Source organism: Rattus rattus, chromosome 6 (assembly GCF_011064425.1).
Source record: "Rattus rattus isolate New Zealand chromosome 6, Rrattus_CSIRO_v1, whole genome shotgun sequence".
Taxonomy (NCBI): Eukaryota; Metazoa; Chordata; class Mammalia; order Rodentia; family Muridae; genus Rattus; species Rattus rattus.
The window spans coordinates 4,425,193-4,453,183 of NC_046159.1; the positions used below are offsets into that span (position 1 = coordinate 4,425,193).

Sequence of the window (27,991 nt, forward strand, 5' to 3'; positions counted from 1 at the left end):
AAGGACTCAGTTTTCTTTAAGGTGCTGGACATTGGGAGTTTGACCATGCTCTAGTGACTATATGGACAACACAAATTAGACTTGTGTTTTTTTGTAGGGAGAATCACAAGAGTGGGGTGGATCTGGCAGAACTGGGAAGTGAGTAAGACTGGGGTGCTTTATGTGATGTTCTCTAATAATCAATAAAAATATGTAGAAAAATGGTTTTGTGTAGCATTTAGTTAAAGCAATGAAGTTCGTATAATCTGTGGCCATGAGAGTTCTTGAGAGACACTCATTATCATCATCATCATCCCCATCATCCCCATCATTATTATTATAATCACCATTTAAAGGAATACTGTTATTAGATCACACAGAAGTTTATTTTTAAAGGAAGGTATGTGCAGTGCTTATGGAGGTAACTTAACTTGGTATGAGCAACCCTGACTTCCCATGGATTTCCTGCACATTAACCTCACATGGCCTCAGAAAGGCCTGGGAAATCAGCAGAGAACAGTTTGCAGTTCCTCTGGGGAAAGGTGCCTGGGGTCCTGGTCTCAAGGGTTATAAACCTTCTTTCCATCTCTTTCATCCCTTCTGATGTTCTCACTTACCAAGTGGTCTCCATCGTTCATTCATTACTGTCCTCTGTGTCAGGTATGATGTGGTGGTGGAGTTCAAAGGGGAGTTGGGGAGATAGAGCCTAGAGAAGTTCTAGTTTAGAGCAATGTGAATGTTTGGCAGTGACGCACTCCACTGTGTGAGAGAGATGTGCAGATTCGGAGGCCACCCACCCAGAATGGACAACGTCTTACCATAGCGAAGGTTAGGGCAGCCTAGAGCCACAGAGGAGCAGGTGATTCTTACACACTAAGTGGTTAAGGGAAGTCACGGAAGGGACTGTCAGCATGAGGGAAGCCGTGGTAAGCTCAAAAGTGAGTTGGAGTTTAGTGCTGACTCCAGTCCATTGCTGTGTGAGCGTCCTCAAGCTCCAGCTCCCTGTTGTAAGGATGAGGTGAGAGCTGCTTCTGTGAGTCCTCCATCAGTGAGTAAGATAGTTGTCCTGAGATGCCCATCCCTGGTGTCTTATACCTGCTACATACTATAAGCTAATTTGATGTGATGTGTGCAGGAGAAGCCATGAAAGGATTTAAACAGGGGCCGGGGTTAGCTTCTCATTATGGAGAGTTAACCGGTCACAGAAGAACAGCTTTGTACTGGTTTTGAGGCTAATATAGTACACTGTTCATGAGCCAAGGGAAACAAGTTCACCACAGTTAAATGACAATTTCCAATCTGAGCCTTTTGAACAGGGGTTCTTTGTTTCTTCCCTATCCCTGACCTCCAGTGCTGCTCAGGTCTGCAGGCAGAGTCCCGTGTCTTCATGTGTTTAAAGTGGTGGGTGGTGGAAGGTTTTCAGGCAATGGGAACTTGGGATGTTCACCTAGCAAGCTCTTTCTTTTGTCCCGAATGGTCTGTTAGGACCCTCTTCTAGGTAATAAAACTTTTAATGTATGAGCTACTCTCATCTTTTTGGTTTATCAAAGCCTTTTTGGTTTATCACAGTCCATAGTAGCCTCTAGAGCTGTCCTTGTGAAATGGCTGTTATACCAAATTCCTTGCCTTCCTAAGGATTGAAATGGGCTTCATACAAGTAGTTCCTAAAAGTTGACACTTGCATGCCTCTGAGTGGACATACGCTATCCAGACATTTAAGCTTCATTTGAAAAGGAAATGGGCCTCAGAGTCTGGAACATTATGCTGCATCTGTGCTGGCCCAGTAACAGTTCAGAAGCAAAGAGCATTCATGACTCTCCCTAAAACTTAGATCTCCCCACATATGCCTGCCATGTTTGATGTTTGACAGGGCAGGCCAGGTTTCACAGGGTTTATACAGCAGAGGTTATGCTTACCCTCGGAACCACATTCTACCTTAAGAGACGTATTGATTGGGAATGCAACTGTTAGCAAAATCTTAATAAAGTTTGAAAAGTGGTCAATAAATCAGCAAAATGGACCAATACTTCCTTGTTTTGAACACTGCCACATACGGCCTTTTGCGAGAGCTAGTGTGTCTGTTAATATGTAGACTGCCACTAATACGTCTTTCTGTAATTAATCCCCGGTTTCTCAGGACAGAATTGATCACCTTGGCTCTGGGACCAGTGTGTCTTTTGGGGTTGCTCAGTGCTGGTGTGAGCACCACACCTGCATGCATCTGTTTAGTATTAGTTTTGAATTATTTACAATTATGAAACCTGAGTGGTTAACTAATGGTAGAATTATTCTAAATAGAAGTTAAACATTTTAAAAGTTTGATAAAAAGAATCAGGAAGTTTGTTTTTTAAAAACTGCTAAAGAACTTGATTTTTATGTCATTTCAGTCAGTTCCAGTTACTATGGCAATGACGGCAGGGGCAACAACCACCTTTCCTATGAGCAGCCATACCCGGGAACGAGTTACTGTGGCCAAGCTCACGCTGGAGAATTTTTACAGCAACCTAATTTTGCAGCATGAAGAGAGAGAAACCAGGTACAGTAAAGGCTTAAGCCTTAGTTAGTTTTCTGTCACTAGATGGGAGTCCTGCTCCTTGTATTAAGTTTCCCGCACAACAGGACACCTGGCTGCTTGTTTCATTTCCTAGGCTCCCAGAGTCTTATGCACATGTGCACACATGTCATTTGGGTTTCAAGCAGATCTTTCCAGCTGTGGCATTGCCGCATGCCTTTGTGCTGTCCTTTCTGCTGATGCTGATTATGAAATTGCTAGTGCATAACGTTGGTGATGCTGCGCTGTGTTAGTGAGAAGATAGGAAGAAAGAACAGCATGTCATGTCATCTCAGTGAAACCTGAAGTGTGGTGAGGGAGCGATGCACACAGAAGCTACAGGAGGGAGTGGGGAGTGGTAGTGAGGGACTAAAAAAAGCACATGCTTTGACTAGGTCAGTGGGAGAACTTCCCAGATGACATTGACGTTGGAACAGAGCTCTAAAGCACACAGTCACAGGCTGGAGAGATGGCTCAGCGGTTAAAAGCACTGACCTCTCTTCCAGAGGTCCTGAGTTCAATTCCCAGCAACCACATGGTGGCTCACAGCCATCTGTAGTGAGTCTGATGCCCTCTTCTGGTGTGTCTGAAGACAGCTACAATGTACTTATATATAATAAATTTTTTACAAGAACACAGTTCACACATTATAAGAAGGAAGAGATACAGAGACGGGCGTTCAGGTGCGGGGCATCCTGAGCTGTAGCTGCTCTGCCATGTGGCAGTGTTGCAGGCCAAGTTGGCCTCAGGCTTTTGATGATCCTCCTGCCTCTGCCTCAGGTGCTGGGACAGGATAGGTGGTGAGGCTGCTCTGTATCACTCTAGTAGTTGAAATCTTCGATCTTTGACATAGTAGGGAAACAACACTGTAGACATGAAGTACCACTCACTCAGAGTGAGTGGAGAAACATGCTCCATGGCCACATTACCATCTGCAGCCCCATCAGTCGCTTAGCCTGCTAGCTCCACGTTAAAGAAAAGAAAAAACCAAGTAGCCGAGCTTGGCTGTTCCCAGAAAAGCAAATGTTATGACCGATGGTTATGTCTACATGCATGTGCCTGTTCAGTTTGCAGAGGTAGTAAGTGCGTGCACTCGCCTCCAGAGTCTTTCCCGAGTTGGGAATGTTGAGCTTAAGACTTACACGGTCATCTTGTCCTGGGAGATAAAGCACTGAAGCTTTGTCCAGTGTGGAATGCTAATCCTCTGTTTAAGGAAGAATACTGATCAGAGTAAAGCATTCAGTCTTGGTCCAGTTTGAAAGATTTTCTTAGCATAGCATGTCCAGTGGTTGGCTTGGATAAAAAACATACCTTAAATGGAAATAGAAACGTATTTTAAAAGTCTCATTATGTTTTCTTTGGAAAGGCAGAAGAAGTTAGAAGTGGCTATGGAAGAAGAAGGACTGGCAGATGAGGAGGTAACGTAACCAACTGTGCTACAGAAGTGTCCCAGTGAGTCCCTGTCAGTATTAGCTGATGATTCCCGTGCGCTGCAATGCTAGGCTTCTCCATCTGAATGTGGCTCCTTACTGTGTTGCCGTCATGGGTCCTTAGGAAATGGCCTTTGCCCTCAAGAATGTGAACACCACCCACAGCATTATGGGTATATGGGACAGGGTCCAGTGTTGGACACCGTCCACGCATGCTAGTCTGGATGAGCAAGGCAGGGTCAGGCAGTGGGCACTATCTGCTGATTCCCTCTTCTCACATTTTTTTCTGAATATTTTTAAACTGTTTCCTCTCTAGTTAAGGTTCCCTTGCTCCTCATTGATGAATGACAATCTTGAAATGGTTTTTTCTTTTGCCGCTCAGTTTTTCTGCACCCTGAAAACAAGTCTGGCTTGCCATCCTGCATGTGGTTTTGGTGAGATGTCACACCCTGCTCCCTGAAGTCTAGGGTGTTTGAATGCTTGCTTCCCGGTTGGTGGTGCTGTCTGGGAGCCTCTGGAGATGTGGGCTTGCTGAGGAAGTTTGTTGCTGGAGGTGGCCTGAGAGTTTAAAGCTCAGCATTTCAAGTTTGCTCTTTGTTTGCTTCCTGCTTATGGTTCAAACTGTCCTCTGCTTCCTGCTTCTCCTGCCATGCCTTTCCCATCATCTTCGTGGACTGACCTCTGGAACTGAAAGCCCTAGTGCACTCTCTCACAAGTCACCTTGGCTGTGGTGTCTGTCACAGTAGAAAGTAGCTAAGGACTGCAGTGCAGGCTTCTTATCAGTGGCTGTTTCTCCCTAGCCTTAGCTCCTGGCACCCCATCCAACCCTGACCAACACTGAATTGCTGTGGTTTTCCCTGCTTATTTGTGGCTCCGTTCACATGCTGTTTCTGCCATTTGAAGTATTCTCCTCCAAACTCCAGTTATTCTTCAAGGAACTTAGGTCTCACTTCACTGGGAAACCCTAACCACTCAGCTCCTTGTCCTACATTCTACACTAACAGTATTTCTTCCCTTGTGATAGCCTTTAAATGAGGGGCATCTTCCCAGAGACTAGAAGCTGTGATCTGTCTTACTCAGCTTCACATCCCAGAGTAGGCAGAGGGCTGGGGTGAGTACTCTGGTGGCAAGTGAACCGTGGCCCTTGCCTTCAAGGACTCTGTGAACGGGAAGGAGGGGTTCTTCTTCTCCTTCTCCTCCTCCTCCTCCTCTTCCTCCTCCTCCTCCTCCTCCTCCTTCTTCTTCTTCTTCTTATTATTTATTATTATTTGCTTTGGCAGGGGGCACACACATACATGAAAACTTGTATACATATAGGGACTGCTAGTATAGTTCAGGACAGAGAGCTTGCACAGCCCTGGTTTGAGTCCCAGTAGCCCCACCCAGTGAGTCAAAAATATGTAAACATTACAGAATATATATAGGAAACTGAAAATACATAGACACTCTCTCCCAATACAGGGGCTGAGGAAAGACTTATGGGAGTAGTAGCAACTGACTTGAATCTCACTTGATGGGAAGAAGTTCCTTCATAAACAGCAGTGGGTTCAGCCATAGTGACTGTGCATGCTGAAAGTGATGCGGGAAGCTGTAGGCATGGAAAGCTGGCTTTAGGTCAGTTACTAAAAAGAGCTTTCTTTCCCAGATGAGACCGAGTTCTAATGAGTTAAAGGCTTACTGGCTGTTCAGTGGTCAGAAAGTCACTTGAACTGAAGATACTGACCCAGTGAGCTCACCTACCCTGCAGCTGGCTGCCTTAGCTCCGTGCCCTCCTTCTAGCTGGCCTCTTAGGGAAGGCAGGCATACACTTAATGGTCCTGTCTATGTAAAATTAGTGCATATCTTAGGACCCCATCTTCTCTTGTTAAATTGTATGGTGAGGCAGTAATTTAAGGGCTTCATCCTAGCTCATAGAGAAAGGTGAGCACATCTTTCCGTATTGATTTATTAATATTAAAACTCATTAATATTAAAACTTTTTTCTAGGTGGTAGTAATTGTACTGATATAGAATTTTTTCATTGTTTTGTATTGTTTGTTTCTTTGTATAACAGCCCTGGCTATCCTGGAACTCTCTGTGTAAACCAGGCTGGCTTTGAATTCAGAGATCCACCTGCCTCTGCCTCATGAGTGCTGGGAGTAAAGGTACCACTATCTGGTCTGATAGAAATGTTAAACACAGGACCTTAAAGTCTAGGGAAAGAGTAGCAAAGCAAATGCCCATGCTGAGCACAGTGGAGACTCCACACATTGAAGGACATAGGTTTTTAACAAACGAAGCAAAAACAATCCCCAAAACAAAAAAATGAAACAACAAAAAACAACACTGGTTAGGGGGGTCGGAAGCCTGTCCACCAAATGGTACAGGCAAAATTGGATTTATGCTTCAGAAAAATGAAATTAGATTTTTATATTTCACACAAAAAAATTCAAAATAGATCAAAGATCTTAATATAAATCATGAAACGCTGAAACTTCTAGCAGGAAAAAAAAAAAAAAGAGAGCGTCCTTCAGAATATTGAAGTAGGCAAGAATGTTTTGAATAAAACACTTAACAGCATGTATGCCCCAAGTGTCAACAGATGGGACTACATGAAAATCATTTTTGTACAGAAAGGAAACAGCCAGCCGAGCAAACACTCTGGGAGATTTAAACAGGACCACGTCTCAGGGGAAAGGAAAGGGATGAGAAAGGAGGAGGAAGAAACAGGTTTTTACTGTTTGTTCCTTACATTTTATGTTAATGAAGGCCTGCCCATTTGTCAGAGGTACTAAAGCTCAGATTGCCCATACCAGTGACAGTTCCAAAACAGGTGCTCTTCCATTACCCAGTGTGGCCAGGCTCCTGGTGTGCAAGAACATCTGGAAGCCTGGACTTTTGTATAAATTCACCTGCTCTTAAAAATATTGCCAAGTTATGATAAGAGGGTAATATGGAGTTAGGAACTGTCTGGGAAGGCCTGGCTTTGTGGTGCCCCCTAGTGGGCATTAGTGACTTTTTTCTTAGTTCTTGTAAAATAGCTTGTAGAAAATGTCAACTCATTTTGCTTTTAAAATTCATTTTGCGGGCTGGAGGGATGGCTCAGGGGTTAAGAGCACTTGGGTGTTCTTCTAGAGGTCCTGAGTTCAATTCCCAGCAACCACATGTTGACTCACAACCAACTGTAATGGGATCCGATGCCCTTTTCTGGTGTGTCTGAAGTCAGCTACAGTGTACTCATATAAATCAAATAAATCTTTAAAAAAAATTCATTTTGCTTTTAATATCTGTTTTTAAACATCCTATTTTTTTCTGTACAGATACTTAAAGTACGTGCGTTTATTGTTAGGCCCTGTGCTAGGGCCTTGAAGAGGTTGTGTAGAAAACAAATTCTCTCAACCTTGGTTCTGAAACTGTCAGAATTAGGGGTTGTGTTTCTTTAAAAAAAAAAATTCAAGATTTCCTAAGTATATGTGGATGGGGAATGCATGTGGCGCCTGGAGGGCAGGCTGGGTGTCAGTTCTTAGCAGTACTGTCCACTGTCTACCTCCTTGTAGCTCACTAAGTAGGCTTGGCTGCGTGGCCAGCTGGTCTCAGATCCGCCTGCTTGTGCCTCCCTAGCTTGTGCGTGCTCGGTCACACCTGGCATTTATGCTTAGGTCATGGGCATTAACCTAAGTAAGGTCCTTGAGTCTTCCAGGCAAGCACTTTACTGACTGAGCTTCTTTCAAGTGTAGATTCTTAATAAAACTAATACCCTTAATTCATGCTACAGTAGAAAATGACCTGTGAAAGAGTTCACAGGTGAGACCATTAAACTATGACCATTTACAATAAATAGTGGCCAAGACAAACCCCTTAATATCTCAGAACTTTGAGCTACCCTTTCTTGCTCAACAACTTGGCATCTTGCAGATTGAGACTCTTATCCATTTGAAAAGGAATGGAGTCTGTAATCTTGGCACTAGGGAGGGGGAGACAAAAGAATTTTCAGCTACAGAATGAGACTGATTCAAAACACGGGGAGAATTAACAGGAATCATTAAAAATGGATGTTTATTAATGGAAAACCAGAATAAGTGATATAAGTTGCAGCAGAAAGCCATGAAGCAGCAGGAGGGAAGGGGTCAGCACAGAGACCTTGGCTTTTAGGACATTCTGAGCAGATGCAGCAAGTGCTTCTCGTGGTCTTTAAAAGTCTGATGTTGCTTCGTCTGCTCCTGGGCTGCAGCACTGACTGCAGGGCTAACGTTACTGCGCAGGTTCTCCTGGGGACAGTGTTGTCCTGTCAGATACTCAGTACTGACTCTTGTTGCTGTTGTCGCTGCTCGGGTTTGGTAGACTCTTGTCTAGATCGTAAGCACATTTTATGAAACTGCAGAGTCAGGCCTCTTCTGTAGCTAAACAGAACTGTGCTGTTCTGTAACCATGAAAAGGAACAATTTTAAACCATCCTTCATATTCCTGTGTTGGTCTATCACATGTAATTAAATTAAAACAAGCTCTTGTATTACCATGAGGGGCACAATGCTAGAATGCCACCAAGTCACTCTAGAGAGAACTCTAGTTGGGGAACTTACAACAAGCTCCTTGACAGAACTGCCACCCCCATGCTTAGAGCAGCTGGTGGCGGGTTCCTGTAAGGGAAGAAAACATGGGCCACACGGTGTTGCGAGGTCCATCTTTGCCTTTATAATGATATGGATGGGATTTGAGATGTAGGAAACTATTTAAAGGTAAAGTTTCCCCAACTCCAAGATAAGTGCAGTTTGTTTGTTTGTTTGTTTTTTTCCGGGGCTGGGGATCGAACCCAGGACCTTGCGTTTCCTAGGCAAGCGCTCTACCACTGAGCCAAATCCCCAACCCCACCGCTTTCTCTGTTACAGATATTAGAATTCTGTCTTGATGATACACAGACTTCTAGTTAGACACTGCACTGTGTTACACATCTAATTAGACAGGAGCAGGTTAGGGCGTGGCTCAGCTGTGAGGTGCATTGGGAGCTGTGTGTCTGAGCTGACAACAGTGCTGTGTTTTGTCACGTGAGCTCAGTCTCTGAGAGGCTGGGGCCACTGTACTTGAGTTGGAGTTGAACACCTTCAGTGACTTTCTTATCCCATTGTCCTGCCTCCTGGGAGCTATCCCTGTGCCTTGAATTGTGTTTGTTAGATGAAGGGGCAGCGAGAGTAAGACAAGAAAATGAATCCTTTCCAAATGCAGCCTTCAGGTGTTTAAAAATGTTGCTAATTAATAGTTCGTATTTTGTTATCTTTGTTGAATCATTATTGCTGTGGGAATTCTGGCCTGGAGGGTTTGGTTTGTTTGTTTTGTTGGTTTTAGTTTGTTTTTGACCTGGAAATCACAGAGATCCACCAGCCTCCTCCTCTTTGAGTGCTGGGATTGAAGGTGTGTACCACCATACCCAATTATTTTGCAATTTTATGTCTTTAGAAAGTTATATGAAGTTTTAAGCGGTTTGCTGAAATTTGTGTAAGAATCAGTTTTACTCTAAGTAAATCTCCATGGAAATGCTGCTGTTCTGTGGTGTTTGAGTCACAGGTTTCAGTAGCTGTGATGGCACCTGGAAAGTAAGGGATTAGAGATTTCCTGACAAAGTAAAAGTGGGTGACAGAGCCTGGTGCTGTAACCTCAGCACTCACGAGCTTAGGCAAGAGGATTGCCGTGAGTGCCAGGCAAGCCTGAGCTACTCAGAGAGATCTGTCTCAAAAATAAGTAAATAAGCTCCCGTCAGAGTGAACGCTCACACGTCAGAGTGAACGCTCACACGTCAGAGTGCTCCTTGTTTATGTTTTCTGGAATTTATTTCTGTGAGTTCAGTTACCACTCAGAAGGCAGTGATGTGCTGAAGACATTGTAGTCCAAAAGTCCGCTTCTAAGGGTACAGACTTGACAACAGTTTAAAGAATGTTTTCTTAAAACTTTTTAAAGTTCTTCCCTTGCTTAATAAATACTTGCTTTAGGTAAATAGATTATTGGCAAACCTATAATAATTAAGATATACCTCTGTTCGTTTACTTGTTTAAAATCACATGTGTGTGGGTGTGAATTGGTGGCTGAGAGTGCAGTGCTCGAAGAGTGGAGGTGAGTGTGAGTCCTGGACACGGAGCTTGTGTGCTCTGCAAAGCACCCACACCTCAGCCTCTGAGCGTCTCCAGCCACCACCATTACACAGGCCTGGAACAGCCTGTTTTAAAATCTTCTTTTAAAATTCTTGTTTAATAGAAAAAGTTACGCCGGTCACAGCATGCTCGGAAAGAAACAGAGTTCCTACGCCTGAAGAGGACCAGACTTGGCCTGGATGACTTCGAGTCTCTGAAGGTCATAGGAAGAGGAGCTTTCGGAGAGGTGAGCTGCTTTGTTCAGGTCACCACTGTGGAAGGTGATCTGTGAGGTGTTCACATGCAGTCACTGGGCTGTGAGGTCACGAGTCAGCTCGCCTAGTACCCACAAAGCCCTGCGTCTGACTCAGCACCATAGGAACCAGGTAATAGCACACTTCCATACTCCCAGCACTTGGGAGGTGCAGGCAGGAGGACCAGAAGTTCAAGCTCATCCTCAACTATATAATAATAAGCTCAGGCCAGCTAGGGGTACATGAGACCCCCGTCCCCCATGAATGTGTGTATCTCTCTGTGGTGTGTGTGTGTGTGTGTGTGTGTGTGTGTGTGTGTGTGTGTGTGTGTAATTTCTTTGATATTCTCACTGGTAAATTCCAGAGTTCAGCAAAGGAATCTCCTTCCATTGTTCCAGCATTCATGTTTGTGCTCTAGGTGCGGCTGGTCCAGAAGAAGGACACAGGGCACATCTATGCCATGAAGATCCTGAGGAAAGCTGACATGCTTGAGAAGGAGCAGGTACGTCTCACCACACGTGTAGCACCATGGGCCTCCTGTGACTAGGGCTCAGAGTAGTGTTTTTGTTGAGAATGATAAAAAGAAATCCAGTGTACTATGTAATTACTAAGTTTGATAATCTATAGTGTTTTCAATTCTTAGATTTAAATTTCAATATCGTCAACTTTATAATCTCTGTGTTAGTTTGCTCAGTTGCTATTAGAGAACAACACAGGGTAGAGGCTATAAACACAGAAGCCTTTGCCTAACTGTGGTCCCATTCAAGAGCAAAAAGTTCCCATAGGTTTAGTTTCCAGTGATTGCTTTCTTCTTTGTGACTGCAAGAAGGGCAGGCACAGGAGCACTGCCTCCCGATGCTTCTTCCTAGAAGAACACTAGCAAATCAGAACCTGCTGCCCTGGCAGAGTCACATAATCCCTTCAGCCTCGAGGATAGAGATGGCTAAGACAGACTGCCGCTCAGTCTCACGTACTTCATGAGAGGGTGAACGTCGTGTTTCAGTACTTTCTAAACTCCAGACCTGCATGACCGTTAGGCATGGATAACTGGAAGAGGCTATACATTTACAAAATGTATTCGTCCAGGTGGCTCATATCCGAGCGGAGAGAGACATTTTGGTGGAGGCAGACGGAGCCTGGGTAGTGAAGATGTTCTACAGCTTTCAGGACAAGCGGAACCTCTATCTCATCATGGAGTTTCTTCCTGGAGGTGAGTCATCTGCACACGCAGCAGGAATGTCCGTTTTACCACTGACTCTTACATCTAACCGTGGTTTTTCAGTATGTACTTTAACGGCAGGTGATTTGGCCACAAATCATATGATTTTGAAAGATTATTAAGCTGACATGTTAAATACTATCATCCTCTGTTCATGGTAACCCACTATAGAGTTAAATACAGTAAGCCTGCATACAGAACAGAAAGACAAGATTCTGGTGTCTAGGCTTGTTCATTCTTCGTGTTTCTGAACTGCAGCTCTGCTCCCGATAGCTCTGCCTGCTCCCACTGCACCTTGGCATGCACTTGGCAGGGTGTCTGCAGGTACTGGGCAAGTCCTAAAACTGAAAACTGACATGGTCTATCCATACTTACGAAGAGTATAGAAGAGTATTCCCTCTAAGCTGGTGCTACTACATGCCCACAATTCCAGTACTAGGGTTCTAAGTACAATTACTAAAATCACAAAATGGATCTGGGACTGGGGCCAGTCCCAGTGAGTAAGTGGGGTGGGTGCAGGAGGATGAGATGTTCAAGGTCATTCTTAGCTGCTTTGTGAGTTCCAGGCCAGCCCAGGCTTCCTAAGGCCCTCACTAAAAACAAGCAACATGAGTAGTCTCGTTTCCTAAGTTGGTACTTTGTCCTTCTCAGGTGACATGATGACGTTGCTGATGAAGAAGGACACCTTAACAGAAGAGGAGACGCAGTTCTACATCTCAGAGACTGTCTTGGCAATTGACGCAATCCACCAGCTAGGCTTCATCCACCGGGACATCAAGCCAGACAACCTTTTACTGGATGCCAAGGCATGTGAGGAGCAGAGAGAGAGCCCTGGGCTTCGGCTGTGCCGTGACGTGCTGCGGGGTCCTGGCTCACATAGCAGCAGTGGTTTAGGGTCTTTGGGGTAATCAAGATTTTTCCTAGAAAGTGCAGAAAGTGACCTCATGGAGAAATAGCTTTAAAAACTCCCTGTTTTCCCTTGGTTTAAAACAACAACAACAACAACCACCCCTCAAACATGCGTAATCTCACATTTCAGCTAAGTGTGGTGTGGTGTTCTAAGTTTTTGTAACAACTGCAGTAAAAGTTTATAAGAAGTTCTTCTGTTTTGAGAGTTAACATAACATGGCTTACTAGAATCTGTTGTTGTTTTAGGGACATGTAAAACTGTCTGATTTTGGTTTGTGCACGGGGTTAAAGAAGGCTCACAGGACTGAATTCTACAGAAACCTCACACACAACCCACCAAGCGACTTCTGTAAGTTTACGTTTTTTTCTTCAGATGAAACTTTGTAGTTTTGAAGCTTTGGTTCTGTGAGGAAGGGAGGCTCTCTCCGATACCCCCTCCCACCCTGAGCTGCCCGAGTTTAGATGTAGGTGTGGTCAGTTTCCCGCTCTGGTGACACTGTGTCTTGTTGAAATTAGCGTTTCAGAACATGAACTCGAAGCGGAAAGCAGAGACGTGGAAGAAGAACAGGAGGCAGCTGGTGAGTGGCCATGCTCTGAAGAGTGGTGCCCTGGCTCAGAGGACACAGCGTGTCCCCTGTCTCCGCTTCAGCACACTGAATGCTGCAGGCTGGGTGGCGTGGGCCCTGTTTGACTCAAGGATCTAGGGTCACTGAAGGTCGATGGACAGTGACTTCAGACTGCACTTTCTCCCACCCCTGAAGGCTAAAGACTCAGACACTTGTGAGACTTCCCAGTGCAGCACGTTTTGTTAAGTGAGAACTGAGAGAAAGGGAGAGAGCTAGGACGAGGAAGAGGAGAGGAGAGGAGAGGAGGAGATGGAGGAGGAGGAGGAGGAGGAGGAGAGGAGAAGGAGGAGGAGGAGGAAGAGAAGGAGGAGAGGAGGAAGAGAAGGAGGAGAGGAGGAGGAGGAAGAGGAGGAAGAGGAGGAGAGGAGGAGAGGAGGAGGTGGTAGAGGAGAGGAGGAAGAGGAGGAAGAGGAGGAGGAGAGGAGGAGGAGGAGGAGGAGGAGGAGGAGGAGGTTTTACTGAATATAAGAACTGCTTCCTTCCTCTTTACATTTCTGTAGTTAACCAGGATGTGAACATTTACAATTCGGAGAGTGGCTTTCACTCATTTCCCCACATAATGCCCACCGTAAGCAGCAGACCCCTTTGTCAGCATTTGTCAGCTCAGGTAAACAGGGAAGAAACTGCTGGCTTCGTCCATTCCCCTGGGACGCGCTGGGCTGAGGTAGCAGCAGTCTGGCGCCTCCAGCACACATTTTTGAGCTCATTTGCCAAGTAGTGACAACCTTCATATTCTAATAAACTTTAGAGATTTAGAAATGTACTTAGCTGTGCATTAAGGAGAAAAAATTCTATTTTTAAATGTGTCATTTTAAATCAGATTTTACATTTGAGAAAAATATCACAGACTTACTGTTTTGAAGGGGAAGAAGTGAATGTGGTGACTTCTGACTTTCCTACTAACAGAGCAAACGCAGCAGCTTCTACCTGTGCACAATGACTCTTCTGTTGGCCAGGGGTCGTCACCTTAGGTCAGGGCTCCCAGGGGACAAGCACAGGTGAGCTCATTGATGTTTGGAGCAGGATATTCCTTAAGCACACCGACTGCCAGTCCTGTGTTTCCCCAGGTCCTTGAAATGACAGTCTGTTGTCACAGGTGTCCACCGGTGCCTAGAGTGGTACCCCTCCTTGATTTGATGTGGATCAAGGAGACAGCTCTTGCTGGGATGCCTGGAACTAAGTTACAAGGAAGGTGCTTCTGGCTTATGGAACTTTTCTTGTTTTATCCTCAGAGTGAGCTGTTGTAGACTCTCTTGCCTGGATCTTTGGTAAGCAGAGCTGGGGTTCAGAGAGCCTGAACACACATGAGAGTGAGCAGGGAGTCGGCCCACTGGACTCATGCAGGGCCTCTCCTGGGGCCAGAGTCCTGTGTTGTGTGCATCATGCCTGACTCAGCCTCTGCTGTGAGCTTTTCATGTAACACACAGTCACCTGTAACTGAGAACTCGTCTCCTCTGTCTAGTGCTTCCTCCTGTAGGAAGCCATTCTCAGGTTCTGTTCTGTAAGTGGTTCCGAGTGCTGCTCTGACACTCTGCTTCTCCGCAGGCTTATTCCACAGTTGGAACACCAGACTACATTGCTCCAGAGGTCTTCATGCAGACAGGGTACAACAAGCTGTGTGACTGGTGGTCCTTGGGAGTGATTATGTATGAGATGCTAATAGGTAGGTTCTGTTGTGTGATGATACACATCTCTTTTGGTGCCATTGTTTGAACTTATTATAGCTATTAAAGACTAATAGAGCACAGTCATTTTGAACCGGTTTCTCATGTTTATCAATGTTAAATACATATAGATAAATACCCAGTAAACTGTCTGGGGCTCTTGTGGTAGGAGGTAGTTAATTAGCTTGGCTTCCTTTATCAGGTTGGAAATGCAGGGCTCAGATAAAATGGAGTGGGTTTTATCCCTGTGGACCTCATGAGTAACTGTATGGTGAGCTGGCGCATGAGTGCTGTCTCCTTTCTTGTGGCACATACTGTAGTCTGCTTGAATTGTCCCAGCGCTGATAAATTGTTGATCTCTGGTGCCCAGGCTTTCCACCTTTCTGCTCCGAGACACCTCAAGAAACGTACAGGAAAGTTATGAGCTGGAAGGAGACGCTGGCATTTCCTCCAGAAGTGCCCGTCTCTGAGAAAGCCAAGGACTTGATTCTCAGGTCAGTGGCTCTTAAACCTTGACAAATGCATGAATGGTCAGGGTCTCTGAGGCAGGGAAAGTCTTGGGAGGAAAAATACCACTGATTCAATTAGTCAGGGAGGTCAGTATAAAGAAAGGTTTTACAAAATTTGATCTTTAAAAAAGATTTTATTTATTTTTACGTGTGTGTGTGTGTGTGTGTGTGTGGGTACCACTTGTCCATGGAGGCTAGAAGACCCCTTGGAGCTGGAGTTACAGACAGTTGTGAGCCACCCTAAGTGCTCTCGACTTCTGATTTCCCCAAACTCGCAAAAGGCAAACACTTTAAAGGCTTGTAGGAAAATGGTGTTCAGAAGAGAGAGAGGAGATCTTGTTGGATATCCTGGTAATAGGATCAGCAAAGTGTCACTTACTCATGTTCAACTACAAGGACTCAGTACGTCACATAGGAAAGGAGAGTAAATGTGTCAGAAGCTCTTGCCATAGAGTGCACAGGAACTCAGGCAGAAGACTGCCTCACCAGTGCTGGAGGAGCGTGAATTGAGACGACCCTTGAGAGCAGACAGCTGGCAGCATGCTGTATAAAATCGTTAAGCTGTACATGACCTTTGACCCAGCAGTTTCATTTCAAGGAATTTAATTGGACATTTAACTGTGTAGGGGTAAAGAGTTAGGTATGTTTCTTATTTATTTTAGTTGTGAAAAATTGAAACTTATATAAGTCTTCAGCGGTCTCAGTGGATGGAACAATCTGATATCTCTGTATAACAGGTCTCAAAAAGTTACTTCACAGGAAAATACTGAGCAGCATTACAAAATTTTCTTAGTATAATCAATGAAGAAAATATCTTAAAGTAATTGTTATTGTGTTAATACGATATTTTACATTTTATTATTGTATTATTAATTTTGTTATTACATTAATATTATAAGATGAAGGATAGGTTTATGGGTAACTTGTATTTTCTCTGTATTTCCCATAGTAGCTTCAATATCTAAATTGAAACGCTTTATAAAAACATTTGAAGTAATAACTATTAGAGTGTTTGAGATGAAAAATGTGCCTGATAATTGGTTTTCCTTCCTAGATTTTGTACTGATTCTGAAAACAGAATTGGGAATGGTGGTGTGGAAGAGATCAAAGGTCATCCGTTCTTTGAGGGTGTGGACTGGGGGCACATAAGGTATGTTCTGCATGCTGAGCTGACAAACACCAGCTTCTGGATTTGGTGGTTACCGCACTTCTGTTCCTTCTAGACTCTTCTAGACTCATGGTTCTCAACCTGTTGGTTGCAAGCCCTCTGTGAATTAAATGACCCTTTCACAGTGGTCACCTAAGACCATAGTAAAACACAGATATTTCCATTATGATTCCTAACAGTAGCAAAATTACAGTTACAAAGTAGCAACAAAAATAATTTTATGGATGGGGGTCACCACCACATGAGAAACTGTACTAAAGGTCACAGCACTAGGAAGGTTGAGAACCTCTGAGACTGAGCACAAGAGGCAGTGCCACTGCTTCTGAGAAGTCACTGCCTCTGCAGCTGCTCGGTGTCTTCCCTGGAGGTCACACTGCGTGTCTAGTACTTCCCACTGTGTGCCAGTACATTCATGAGACTGTCCTGTAAACGCTCATCTTATCCTGGCACTACTGTTAGAGTCTTGCCCACTGGGACAAACTAGAGTTTCTAGACACAGCATGGTGACTATGGAAGCAGTCACAGAGCAGAGCGTGGCTGCCTAAACTCACACTCTGGCAGGACAGGAAAGTTAGGTGGCAGAAGCCCAGACCTGCCGCTCACTCGCTGTCCCCCTCACCTGACGCTGTGCACAAGCATGGCCTGCACAAGCTTCTCATGACTTGCACCTCAGCACCCAATAGATCCTTTAGATGTTTGCTGAAAAACTGAAATGCCTGCCTCAGGGCTGGAGAGGGCCTCGGAGGTTAAGAGCACTGGCTGCTTTTCTAGAGGTCCTGAGTTCAATTCCCAGCAACCACATGGGTGGCTCACAACCATCTGTGATGGGATCTGGTGTCCCCTTCTGGTGTGTATGATACATGTAGGCAGAACACTCTATACAGAGTAAATAAATGGTTTTTTGTTTGTTTAAAGAAATATTAAAATAAAATTTAAAAAGGCTGATAAGGTGCCGTTATCTGAAAAGACAGATAATCTGAGTTCAGTTCCTGGGTCCCTCAAGGTAGAAGAAGAGAATCAACTCTTGAATGTGGTCCTCTGACCTCTACACTTGTGATATGGTGTGTGTTGTGTGTTGTGGGGGGTGTGTGTGTCTATACACTTAATAAATAAATAAATAAATATAATTTAAAAGGTTTTTTGTTTTGTTTTTGAGGAGTTGTTGTTGGCTTTTGGTTTCATTTTTATTGTTGTTTGGGTTTCACTGTGTAGCCCAGGCTATCCTGGAACTCATTCTGCAGACCAGGCTAGCCTCAAACTCAAAGATCTGCCTACTTCTGCTCCTGAGTGCTAGAATTAAAGGTGTACACCACCACAGCCAGGCCAATTTAAAAGTTTTAAATGATATTTTAACTGTTTCTATAGTTAAATGTTTTTAGCATAAGAAGGCATTTTTGTGAATAGATTTTTTTTTTTTTTTTTTAGCCTAACCTCTCTGGTCCTCATAAAGTTTATATGAATGACAAGCTTTGCATTCAGACTTTATCACAAATATGTGTGTCTCCCTTTTTCCCAGATGACTTGGTATTTACTAGTCCTTACTAGAATTCTAGTGCTAATTCACTTACATAGATCTGATGTCCCTGTCTCCTACTTTTCAGTCAAATACCTTCTCTTTTAATTTTCTTTTCACCTAAATAAATAAATAAATAAATAAATAAATAAATAAATAAAAAACCAGCATGAAGGGCTAGGACTGTGTTCAGCAGTAGAGGACATATCTGTCTCTCTTTAGTCTCCAGTGCTGGGGTGGGGGTGAGAGTGGGGGACATGAGAAAGCCTTCATGTAAAACTTCCAAGTAAATGAAAACATTTTAGTAAAAAAATATCACACACAACTATCTTGCCCTCCATTTAGCTGTGTTCAGAGCCACGGCAGACAGACACCCTTGGGTTTCCTGTCCTGTGCTGCAGTGGGCAAGACTTTCTAGAGTGGTTGGTCGGACAGTTACAAGTTCAAGATGGTGGTCACAGTCGCACGCAGTGTGACCTCCAGGGAAGACACTGAGCAGCTGCAGAGGCAGTGACTTCTCAGAGGGGGCAGCACTGTCTCTCGTGCTTAGTCTAAGGGGTCCTCAACCTTCTTAGTGCTGTGACCCTTTACACAGTTCCTCATGGCTGCCGACTTGCCTTTGCAGGGAAAGACCAGCAGCTATCCCTATAGAAATCCGGAGCATAGATGACACCTCAAACTTCGATGACTTCCCTGAGTCTGATATCTTACAGCCAGGTAAGAGGTTCACAAGCGTATCCACACTGCTGCCACCGTGAGGTGACGGGAGCATCACTGGTGAAATCCCTTTGCCTTTAGCTGACTTTTTTTTCTTTCTTCTTTCTAGTGCCGAATACCACAGAGCCCGACTACAAATCCAAAGACTGGGTCTTTCTCAATTACACCTACAAAAGGTTTGAAGGGCTGACCCAGCGAGGCTCCATCCCCACGTACATGAAAGCTGGGAAGTTATGATGATTACAGCTGCCCATAGCCAGGAGAGCTCAGAGAGCTGCATCCCCAGGCCAGCTCCGTGTCAGCACCAGGAGCTCCAGGACGGTGCTGCTCTCCAGCCCCAGCCGGGGGGATCATCTACAGCTTGGGAGTCTGAGACTGCTACGGCTATGGGAAGTGATCTGCGTGCTCGCTCGGCGCTCTCTCTCTCTCTCTCTCTCTCTCTCTCTCTCTCTCTCTCTCTCTCTCTCTGTATTTCTGTATTAATTTTATTGTACTGAGGTACTGGAACAGAGGAACGGACATTCCCTCCTGACTGCTGTCTATGTGCACGGTGAGAGTCCATTCTGCCCATGTGCTGCACTTCCTTCCGATTGCAGCACTGATCCAGCCAGAACCACATCGCATTGATGGCACCATGCAGCCTGGGGGTGCTCCTGGTGTCCCTGCTTCACTGCAGAGCTCATGGGTCTAGAATCAGTGAAAAGCCATCTTCTGTAGCTGCTGTCAGAACATTTGCCCTGTTGGTTTGGACATTGTAGGCTCTACGTGAAGACAGTTTCTGTACCGGCTGCAAGGAACTCTTAAGGACACTGACTCCGACATTAGAATTCTCTGTCAAGCTCTCACGCAGACCCCATGGTAGGGAAGATGAGCTTCTGTCAGCGTGAGGACGTTTCTCACCTCCACCGCAGCATCCTCCAAGGCCGATGGTGCTGAGATAGTGACGATGTGCGCAAAGGGAGATGTGCCCGGTTACTGTCAGCTACTTCTCTGTGACACAAAGACTCCATTTTTAACAGGAGGACGTAGCATTGTTTCCTTGGAGGATGGTGAGCGAGTTTCAGAAGTGACCATGAAAGCTGCCTGTAGAACCTACCTAGTGCGTTTTTATTAAACTATTTTTTAAATGTCAGACTTCTGATCAAGTCAATGGACACTGTGGAGAGCAGAGTGTGACTCACTGGCTTTCTGCAGAGGTGGTCATGCTGGTGGCCCTGTGTTCCCTTGATAGCACTAGTGCCATTGTTTCCAATGAACCAAAGACCCTGGACAGTGGCTGTCGGGGGAGTGGAGCTCCGCTTTCCAGGGGTGCTGTGCTCCACATGATAGACCTTAGACAGGCCGGCCCTGTGCCTCATAGCTCATCACTGTGGTTAAAGTTAGCCATAATGAAGTAAAGGAGTGGGTGCAGACTGACAGGGTGTGACTGGTGACTGGGCGATTCTTGGGGTGGTTCCCTAAGGGTTACGTCGTCTGTTTTGCTTAGCATTTTGATTCCCAAACAACTTTCTGAGGAGGTGTAGCTTTGTGAGTTGTAGTAACTTCTCAGGGAGTGGCTAATGTTTATCATCTGTGACGTGATGCAGTGAGGCTTTATGGGAGAAATGTCTCCTGAGGGGACAGAGCAATGCCTTGTGACCCCTCCTTCATCAAGGCCATCAGCTCCTGGTATATGTTGGTGAGTCCTTTCAGGCCAACCAGTGTGTCCCCATTTTGCTGCTGAGTCTGGCAATGGCCACCACCTGCTGATCCACTGGCTCAGCTGTGGTCTGGTCAAGCCTTTGCCCAGTATTTGGAGAAAACACTGAAAGTGGTGGTCAGCCTCCTTGATGACTTTAGCTGCCTTAGTATCTGCAGGGCATGTGAGCTTCTCCAAGTTGTCTGTCTCAAGGGTACTTCAGCAGCAGAGACCCCTGGCTGTAGGGATCCTACCTTTTCTTTCAGAAGGGGACTTTTCTAGTGTGAGGGTGACTGGGTTAGATAGGAGACCTGGCCAGTTTCTTTAGCTACTACCTAACTACTGCGGGGTGACAGTGTTCCAGGCCAGGTACCTGGGGCAGGTCGAGATGAGTGCAAAGGAGGGTGACTGAGGGACTGAGGGGGACTGAGGGGGACTGAGAGGGACTGAGAGGGACTGAGGGACAGACCACTCCTTCTGACCTCTCTGTTGTGGTGAGAGGTAGCTTCCCTGGTGGTAGAGAGGCATTTTGGGAAGTTTGCCTTGCTGTTTGCCTCCTCCCCAGCATTAACATGGCTTCCCACTCTTGAGGAATCTCTGATGAAGTGTTCCTCAGCTAGTGTAAAGGCCCTAAAGACTGTCTACCCGTGGCAGCAAACATATGAGGTATGGTGCAAATTACGCACATGCTTTGCAGACTGACTTTTCCATTGCACATTTCCCATATTTTAGGTGAGTAATGTAATTTAGGTAATAAACCCTATCTTAACCCACTGGGCATAGTGACATTTTCTCTTCATCTCGTTTTTGAATCAAAGAAGTTTTATTGTAAACAGTGGTTTGGGCTTTTCTAAGGGTACAGAAAATGTGTATAACAATGCAGATGTATTGGTTTCAGATGATTGAATAGAGACTTGTATTTTTTCATTAAAACCTTTGTGTTGAAGCAGTTACTCACCACTAGGTCTGCAGATGTATGAAACCCTGGGCTGTCCAAAGTCAGGTATGACCACTTAACCATAGGTGCCTGATCAGCTGTTTAGAGAAAATGCCAGCTACGGGATATTAAATATGCTCTTTGGTTGCTAGGCCTTAAGGTAGGGCTCCCTTATTCCCACGTCAGCATAGCGTTTAAACACGTGCACAGCTCTGTACATTTCAAAATACCTTCAAGCATACTTTGTTTTGGTGTCAAGAATTTAGTCCACCAGTCAGTCTCTGCCGGAAGGAGAGAGAGCTAGCCACTTATCTTTTGCCAGTCTACAAGTAAGTTACTGGCTACCTGGCACATCCTCTCTTTGAATTGTTAAAATTCAGGAAGTCCAAAAGTAACTGTTTTGCTATGATCATGATTATTTCTCATTTTATTTCAAAATTATTTTCCCTGTAGAAGTGCACTTATTTCTGAAAAATCTTAAAGAAGCCAACACTTAATAAATACAAGACACTTGAGACTACTAGAAATATTTTTTATTACAAAATGTGAGGAGCTAAAGGAATAAAGTAATAGAAGTGTATTGTAGGGTTTTGTTTTTTTTTTTAAGCAATATAATCTAGCAGTTGTCCAGAACTGTCAGGGTTCTGAGCCCATCCAGCATTTTGAAGGCCGTTGGGCAGGGGCAGTGGGCAAACGAGAATAAAGCCACATTTACAAAAACTCTGTTGGTGGGGTGCGTGTTTTGTGTGTTGTTGGGTTTCAGATCAGTGTTATCCAAAACTTAAATACTATATTGTAAGTAAAATCACCAAATGGCTATGACATCTGCAGCCATCTCAGAAGGATTAAAGTATTTGAAATTTTGAATCAAGACAGTTGAACAAGTCCAGGTTTAAAATTGTTCAGGTCCAGAACTGAAAACACACATCATTGTAAGTTGTCATTTTAGGGATTTGCTGTTGAGTCTTATACATAGCCCCCCATTGAGTCAGAAGCCGGAGGCAAACTGAAGGTCACAACAATGGGGACATAGGATCGACTCAGCTTCCACCCACCCACGGGGTCCCTTTTTGTGGAAGTCACAACCAGGACTTGCCAGAGAGAGCCAGGCAAAATCCCCTGGACCCCAACAGCACCACTCCATACTAGCTGTGCTCCAGGGTCCCCAGCATGCATCAGAGGTGATGTGGGAACAGGGGGTTGGAATTCAAGGAGAGCAAAGTTTCAGGCTCTTAAATCCAAGATGTCTAGTGGAACAACTTGCGTTCATAAGCATATTTTCGCTTATATGATGTGCTGTCTGACAACTATTGTGTAAAGAAATGGACTCGCCAGAACGCAGGGTGTTGCCCTGGAGTGCTCCACGCCTGTACTCCTTACCGCCAAAGCACAGAGCACACTCCATCAGACCGGCTCCCTATGCATCTAGAACCTCAGGAATACAGGCGTGTGATGACAGAGTTGTCATGAGGGATAATAATGAGTGCAGGCGACACAAGGTAAGAGAGGTTTCACCAGTAAGGAAGTAGTCTCAGCATAAGGTCGTACGGTCTCTTCCAGGGTAGTCAGTTCAGCAGCACAAAAACATGAAGTATGGGAATCTTCCCGTTATATTAACTTCTGTCATCCATGTTGCTTTGTCCTTGGTCAGAGAGAGAGAGAGCGCGAGAGAGCGAGCGCTACAGAGACTTATGTATCACACAACTTAAGTTTTTAAGAGGACTCTGCTGTGCCGAAGAGAGAACTGAGCAGTTAAGAATAAATACTGCTCCTGTAGAGGACTTGAATTTGGGTCCCAGCACCCGTGCGAGGGACAGTTACCTGTAAACGCCAGCTCCAGGGGGATCAGATGACTGACATCCGTTGGCATATACACATATAGGTATAATAAAAATAAGATTCTGAGAGTAAAGAAAAAAATGAGCGGGAAAGTGCCCTTCACCCTCCCCACCCCCGTTACTGGCTATGATTATATCAACTTTTAATTAACTGGTACCAGACTAGTGGTTGACTTAAATCAGGATTTAGGTCCCTAGTACCAGGGTCAGTCTCACTGTACATCTGTGGATACCTGAAACCAAGTTAGTGTTCTTCCAAGAATCCTCAGTTAATCAAAAGGCCCTACAAACAAGTGTGCACTGGACACCTGCAATTCTAGTCTGTGCCACCGTGTCTCAAAGAAGGAGAAGGAGAAAGCTACAACCCGCACGTAAATCCGTCTTGGCCAGTGAGCTGCAGGCCATACTTCATCCTTCTTGACCCACCCGAAGAGGAACACTGAGAACCACTGTGCAGGGTGCTAGATCCCAGGTTCCTTGTGCTCTAAGGAGCTAATTGTATCTGTTGTGCTTTTGGCTCCCTGCCCAGATGCTGCCCTTTAGGGCTTATGTCTTCTAAAATGTTATAAAGAAATACAGAGTCCCCCCACTTCATCTCTCATCCCAGCCAGGGGTGGGTGGACCAACTACTGTGGACTCGGGTGCTGTGTCTAAAGGGAGGGAAAACCTTTGGGAAAAATTAAGTGTGTCTCATCCAGGAGCTGTGGGGTAGAGGTGAGACCATGCTCTCATCCTGGTTGGATTTGGAGACTACTGAGCTCTAGAGAGAGAGCCACTGATAGACTCACCAAAAGAATGTGACAGGTTTATTATTGGTTATTGTGGGAACAACTTTAATAAAGTAATGGGCTGTGTACAGTAGGGGCAGAACAACTCCACAGAGTCGAGTGCACGGTAAGTGCTAGGTGGCCCTACTCTGTAACTAAGACCACTTTCAAAACTCAGCTGGCTTTTAGTAAAAACAATTCCAAAAACATTGAGAACAGAAAGAAGCTTTTCTGATGTTGTTAGGTTTTTAGCAAGCGGTACAGGGCTCGCACTAACCAGAAGAACTCCCTAAATACCCCATTTAAGAGGACCCTACTCCAGTTCCTCTGCATCCCTCAGACTCTCTCTCTCAGGGACATACTTTCCTCCCGGTGTCTTCTCTGCCACACCTCCCTGTCTTAGGCAAAACTCCCACCCAACTTTTTCTTCCGGAAGCCATAGCAGAGCTGTCCATCTAGGTGCACTGAGGAGTTGTGCTTCCATTTCTCTACACCACTCTCTCACTCACAACCCCCCTGCACGAGTCCGGGATTCCTTTCCTGGACTGTTTCTGGAGGCAGAAGGCAAAGGTCATCTGAAGTATCATTAGTATAATCATTTGTTTTCAACCTCTTGTGCTGGGAATCGGTTTTAATGCTTTGTCTTAATTTGGCTGCCCAAGCCGCACTTCCAGACCTGAGGCTCCCTGCCCCCAGCTGGCTTCCATTGCTAATAAAGAATTGCCGAACAGCCAATGGCTGGACAAAAAGATGGAGGCAGGACCTTTAGATTGTCAGAGAGAGTGGGGAGGAAGAAGAGAATCACAAGTCGGAGGGAGAGGGATCAGATTTAAGAGCTGCAGAAGAAAACCATTCAGCAATTCAGGTGGAAAGAGAAAGTGGTCCTACAGAGGGGGAGGTGGGGCTGCCCAGAATGTAACAGGGCAGCAAAGATAAAACATAGATTTAGAAGGTGTTTAGCCAGGAATACCGGAGGGAAATGTGTGCTAGCTATGGGGACATTTAGAAATGCCCAACCATTGAACTAGTCAAGGCATATGTATGTGTGTCTGACATTCACAAATCCAGAGAGCTTTTGGGCGGGTCCAGCATGCATGCAACCAGCCAGGAGCCAAAGCGGTTTAATAAACTCACTGCTATACTCTTGAACAGTTGAAATTGGATATTTGTTATTTCTATGAATTTTGGAAAATATTTTAGGCTTAGCTATGCTGTTGTTTGACCCAGCTGTTGGGAAAGGCTCCTTCTCAGAGCACTCTTTTGCAGAAGAGTGCTGGTTCTGCCTTGAACACTGATCTTACAGGGTCTTTAGCAGAGTTACTGTCCACTTGGGGTGAGTAAGTGTTCCTGTAACACAAGGCCATTCTTGGGCTCTGAGCTAGAAATGGACTGGTATTGACCAGAGCTCTGTGAGTTGGGGGGCAAATCCATTTTCTCAAAATTCCTCCAAGGAGAAAGTAAGAGGAAAATTCTTGGTTAGGAATAAGAAAATACCTTTCTATCTTTAAGACAGGATCTCCTATAGCCCAGGCTAGCCTTGAACTCACTGTACAGCCAAGGATGACCTTGAGCTCCTGAACATCCAGCTTTCAATTCTGTGGGGCTGGGACTGCATATATGTGCACTGTCATATATCCCGGGGTTCTGGAGCTCAAACCACATCCGTAGACCTCGCCCCTCAACTTTCTTTGTGTTTGTTTATTTGAGATGGTCCCAGCCCAGGCTGGCCTCCAAATGCACTTGAAGTCAAGGATAACCTGGGCTACTGCTCATTCTTTCTACCCTTACTTCCCAAGTACTAGGATTACAAGTGTGTAGCCCGGCTATTCTTTTTAAAAAAATAAAAACCCCTTTGCCTAGTAAAGCTTCCAGAGACTTGTGGATGTTATTGATGGGTGGGGACACTAGAGGGAGAGCAGTTGCCCCAAAGGACCTGGCTCTGCCTGGGCCTACAGCTTCCTGCTTTCCTGGGGGAGCTACATTCTTCTCTTTGTTTTCTGACTTTGGGAGAAATGAGTCATCATTTCAGGGAAGAGAGGCCTGTGGTGATTCACACATAAGCTCATTGGTCACCGTGTAGGGTGCAAACTCTCGAGGATGCCAACCTAGGATCTTTCTGTTATCTTTCTACCAACTCATTTTTTACTTCTTTAACTGGAGTGTACTCATTGCACGTAGTAGTACTGTTTCCTAAGGACCTCATCATCCAAGGACATAAATTACTTTGACCAGTCTCCCTATTGCTCTCTCCTCTCTCCCTTTGTCCCTAGAGACAGCTTCATAAAATCTAGGATTCTCAGTATTTTTCTGAGCCTGACTTGATTCATTTGGTATGGTTATCTCCACTGGGGTTTTCTGAGAAATGACATAGATCTGTCCATTGTGGCTGAATAAATGTCCATGGTGCATATATACCGCGCTTACCCGCTCACCCGTTGACGGAAACACGTTGGTTGCAAAGCTTAAACCATGTGATCAGGGCTACAACAAAAATGGGTGCTTCAGTGTCTCTGTCTCTGTGGTGAGTTGAATTCCCAGTAGCTGAGTCATTTAGATTCAGTTTTTAAGGCGTCTCTGTGGTGAGTTCCATAGAGGCTGGACTGGTTGGGCTCCCACCAGAACTGTGTCCTGTGTCCTTTGTCCAATCCTTCTGAGCTATGTGTCATTTGTTGTCTTAATGTCTGCCATTCTGACCGAGACGGCATCTCAGCGTAGTTTGAATTTGCATTTCTGAACACGTTTTCCTGTTTCTTGGCCATCCGTACTTCATGTTTTGAGAAATGACTGTTTATTTCATTAGACCACTTAATGATTGGACTTTAAAAAGAAAGATTCATCTTTATGTTTGAACGTTTTGCCTTCATGCATGTATGTGTGCTGCAGGACCCTGAGGAGGTCAGAAGAGGTGACAGGTGCCCTGCAACTGGAACTCTGGTCGGAAACCTCCATGCGGGTGCTGGGAATGAACTCCGGCAAGTGCCCTTCCACACTGAGCCATCTCTCCAGCCCCTTGATGGTTTTTTCTTTCTTTCTTGGCGTTTTCTTTGGATTCTTGATGGAGTGTAAACAATAATCTTCGGTCAGATGTCGTTAGGGAAGATTTTGTGGCGGTTTGGTCAATTGGTTTGATCATATCAGATTATAATATTGATTTTTATCTATACTATTTACTGGAGGGATTAGAGATGTGTGGGTTTGGAGTGACCTGAATGGGGAGGAGGAGGAGGAGGAGGAGGAGGAGGAGGAGGAGGAGGAAGAGGATGAGGGGGAGAGGAGGAGGAAGAGGAGAAGGGGAGGAGGAAGAAGAGGAGGAGGGGGAGGAGGGGGAGGAGGAAGAAGAGGAGGAGGGGGAGGAGGGGGAGGAGGTGGTGGTGGCTACCATGAGAGGAGATGGACCATGAGTACAGGACTAGGAGGAACAGTAAGTATCTGGGGTACACTGCTGGGAGGTAGCCAGGCCTGTAGTTAGAAGAGTAGATTAGGGGTGACACCTAGTAGTTGTCTATGCCAAATAAAATAACCATAGTCCGAGTCTCATTTATTTGTAAGTAGTTGGGGATCAGTTTAAATTGCTTGTACTACAAGATTTCCTCCTGTTCTGCCTTGTTCATATCTTAGCCTTTCTCCGACTAAGAAAACAGAAGTGAATGGGTGGGTGGTTCATCCAGTTCTGGTGGTGGCTGAGGGAATGGCTGGATGACAGAGGTAAAAACAGCATCCTGCAGTCAGGACAGGACAACTCTGCCTCACTGTTGGAGTGGAATTTCTATCAAGCTCCTGTCCAGGAGGCATGGTCCCTCTCTGAACAACGACCACTGTCTAGAAAGCTAGAGTCTAAGCAAGTTTTGGGTGGATCTCCGGACTATCCACCAGAGCATGTGAGGTGTTTTGTTTTGTTTTGTTTTGTTTTCTGAGCTGTACTGTTAGCATTCGGGACTTTGAGTGGTTTTGATGGAGCCCTGTCTTTGCCTGTGATCGGAGCATTTGGGAACCCACTTGCTACACTGTATTAGCTAAAAAGGTCCACACCCTCTGCCCTCTGGACCTAACAAGAAGAGTGTGAGACCCAGTCCTTGGAGATCCAGTGGCTCGGGTCAAACCCCCAGCATTTTCAGTCCTGTTGCTTTTTGTGGG

The 27,991-nt window shown here is 45.2% G+C and overlaps 1 protein-coding gene across 2 annotated transcripts in view; it reads left to right on the forward strand.

Moving 5' to 3' along the window:
• Stk38l (serine/threonine kinase 38 like) overlaps positions 1-21,974 on the forward strand; it is a 53,359-nt gene extending 31,385 nt beyond the window's left edge. For both annotated transcript variants that reach the window (XM_032905414.1, XM_032905415.1), the window contains 13 exons: positions 2,367-2,515; positions 3,897-3,948; positions 10,183-10,305; positions 10,731-10,814; positions 11,399-11,522; positions 12,183-12,337; positions 12,687-12,789; positions 12,957-13,018; positions 14,612-14,729; positions 15,101-15,224; positions 16,294-16,389; positions 18,546-18,637; positions 18,747-21,974. In XM_032905414.1, coding sequence (XP_032761305.1) covers positions 2,382-2,515; positions 3,897-3,948; positions 10,183-10,305; positions 10,731-10,814; positions 11,399-11,522; positions 12,183-12,337; positions 12,687-12,789; positions 12,957-13,018; positions 14,612-14,729; positions 15,101-15,224; positions 16,294-16,389; positions 18,546-18,637; positions 18,747-18,874 — 1,395 coding nt within the window. In that variant the 5' untranslated portion in view covers positions 2,367-2,381 and the 3' untranslated portion in view covers positions 18,875-21,974. The remainder of the gene's footprint in view (positions 1-2,366; positions 2,516-3,896; positions 3,949-10,182; positions 10,306-10,730; positions 10,815-11,398; positions 11,523-12,182; positions 12,338-12,686; positions 12,790-12,956; positions 13,019-14,611; positions 14,730-15,100; positions 15,225-16,293; positions 16,390-18,545; positions 18,638-18,746) is intronic.
• Positions 21,975-27,991: the final 6,017 nt, after the last annotated feature.